Source organism: Opisthorchis viverrini (genome assembly GCF_000715545.1).
Source record: "Opisthorchis viverrini unplaced genomic scaffold opera_v5_465, whole genome shotgun sequence".
Classification (NCBI taxonomy): domain Eukaryota; kingdom Metazoa; phylum Platyhelminthes; class Trematoda; order Opisthorchiida; family Opisthorchiidae; genus Opisthorchis; species Opisthorchis viverrini.
The window spans coordinates 183,549-185,826 of record NW_008752129.1 but is presented as its reverse complement, the minus strand read 5'-3'; the positions used below and the strand labels follow the sequence as shown (position 1 = coordinate 185,826).

General features: G+C 41.0%; 1 protein-coding gene across 1 annotated transcript in view; it reads right to left on the bottom strand.

Annotated features, from left to right (window-relative positions):
• Nucleotides 1-961: 961 nt before the first annotated feature.
• Nucleotides 962-2,278, bottom strand: part of T265_11269 (hypothetical protein) — a gene marked incomplete at both ends in the record, with an annotated part of 1,558 nt that continues 241 nt past the window's right edge. Inside the window, one exon of the mRNA XM_009177879.1 lies at nt 962-1,359. Coding sequence (XP_009176143.1) covers nt 962-1,359 — 398 coding nt within the window. The remainder of the gene's footprint in view (nt 1,360-2,278) is intronic.

The window sequence follows — 2,278 nt, the reverse complement described above, 5'->3', positions numbered from 1 at the left end:
GCTTCCTATGCAGTTCTGAAAGTCTTGAAACACATCAAGCAGCTCAAAGACTATCTAAGAATCAGTGAGAAGTTAAAATATCTTGAATATATCGCGCCATATAACATGGTTACTTATAAATTAACAACTTCTCTGTCGAACTACGCGAAAAGTGTTCAGACTTGTGAATTTTCCAGAGTCATCTGACACGGTCTTTAATGTTTGGCTGATACAAAGTAGCTTCTAAATTTTTACCCAAGGCACAGTAAAACAGCTTTCTGCCTCAGACCAGCCAACTTATCTGATTCATCTGCCGCCTGTACACCGATTCCTCTTGGACGAGTTAACTAAATCTGTAAATTTATAGATAACTACCAATACAATTACGTCTGCTTAGATAAAAAAAATTCAACAGCACGTCTATCTTTGTAGTCTTGTTCTCCATTCCAGATATTTTCAAGCAGTTAAATCGCAAGCTCACTTTATCATTCATACTAATCCCGCCCACTATGATAGGCGAGCCCTGATATTCATAAACTTGAATCTCCTTTTATGAGGATTCAGCTAGTAAGTTCGGGAACATCCGCGTAACCTCCTTGAGCACAGACTCGGTTTGTTTTATTGTGTGTCGTAACTTCGCTCGCTGTTCATCTTTGAACTGTCAACTCTTCTTGAGCAAATCCAATTCCAACGATTTTCAGTTTATACCCCTTTTGTCTCCTACTCACGTGTAGATCCGGTGAGCTTACTGTTTTTATCCCAATGAAAGTCTGTCATCGAGGGTCTGCTTTTTAGCTTAGAAGTCCAGAAGCTGGTGGCGATTTGTCAGAATATTGGCAGCCATCATACGCTTGTCATTAGCTTATCAGGTGGCTGTTGACTTGTTCATCTGGGTGCTAACTGGTTTGCGAAGCCATCGTTAATGTCTCTTTAATGTGATCATAGATGGTGTCTGTTCGAGTGGTGAGGGGAAGTTTGTATGTCAGCTGCCCCAGCCCGAAAACAAAGTGATACTGGCCTTATCAACAATCAAAATATCACTTATGCAGTGAAACTCAAAGTAAACAATTACCCGTACGATGTAGTCTTCTGCATGAAGGGTGAACCTGTGTTTGGCGATCAGTAAATGAATCGGTGGGAATCGTCCGAATTTTGAACAGTCAACAAGGAACCTGTCACTTAGCATCCGACGGCCATCTAATATCCGTTTCAATTCATAAAATATGTAGGCAGGCAAGAATATTTTCGAACTTCCGGTGTCCAACAAGGCGATCGAACCGGCTTCCATGATGTCACCTCTTCCAATCTGTATGCTTTGTTGGACAATGAAGGGTAAACACGAAAACTGTAGATGATGTGGAATCAAATGACAAGAACCATCTAAATAGCAAATTAACTGGTTTACATTAAAAGAAGTTATTGGTCAAACACATTGGTTTAGCCTACCAAACGAAATTCGCGTACTGTATGCTTTCAAAGTACAATGAAAACTAATCCTTATCATGGTAAGCTGTTTAAATCATCCTGCAGGGTGCAGGAAACATATTCGAATCTTTCCAGAATGTTCTGGCCGAGTGATTTATTCTTAAATTCTTTGACCAATAGGCTGATTATCCTCAAATTACGTTTGTTGTGATACTCTCAATTGAGTTTTACGGGGAAACAAAATCAATAAGTGATGAGGTTATGGTCTTGATACTAATCGTTCCGTCTGAACATAATTTGCACTAGTTTGTTAGGCAATATAAATGAGGCAAATTTAATGAGGCCTAATTTAAAATCATTTAAGTCACTTAGTTATTTCAGGTACTTTCATATTAGACAATTTAGACACCCCGGAATCAGTTGTCCCATCTGATTTGAATAAGGGTACAGATCTTTAATGAGGAAGCAGTTCAGTCTTAAGGAGAAAACCTCTCTGGAGGCGAACATTTTAGAACCGAAGTAAAAGTGATTGAGGTACACCAAAAACGAGTGCAGCGCGACAGAAATACTAATTCACTGACTCGATATTGTGGTTGGCGCTGTGACCGCAGATTTTGAGTGACGCGCAATCAGCACAACCAATCACCTATTTACTCTGGCGCCAAATGCAGTATCCATGGGGCCCCCGGAAGAAACAATGTTTAAACTCCATATTAAATCAGATCCGATTTTTTAGGCTGTAACACCTTTTGGGTGCCTAGCTGTCACGCCACTCGAAGGAAGCACGACAGCTGCGATACTGCCACGTTGCCCACGACCGGTTTCGCCCTTGTTCGGGCTCATCAGGTAGGCGCAGTCCCCGGGTTTCCGTCCG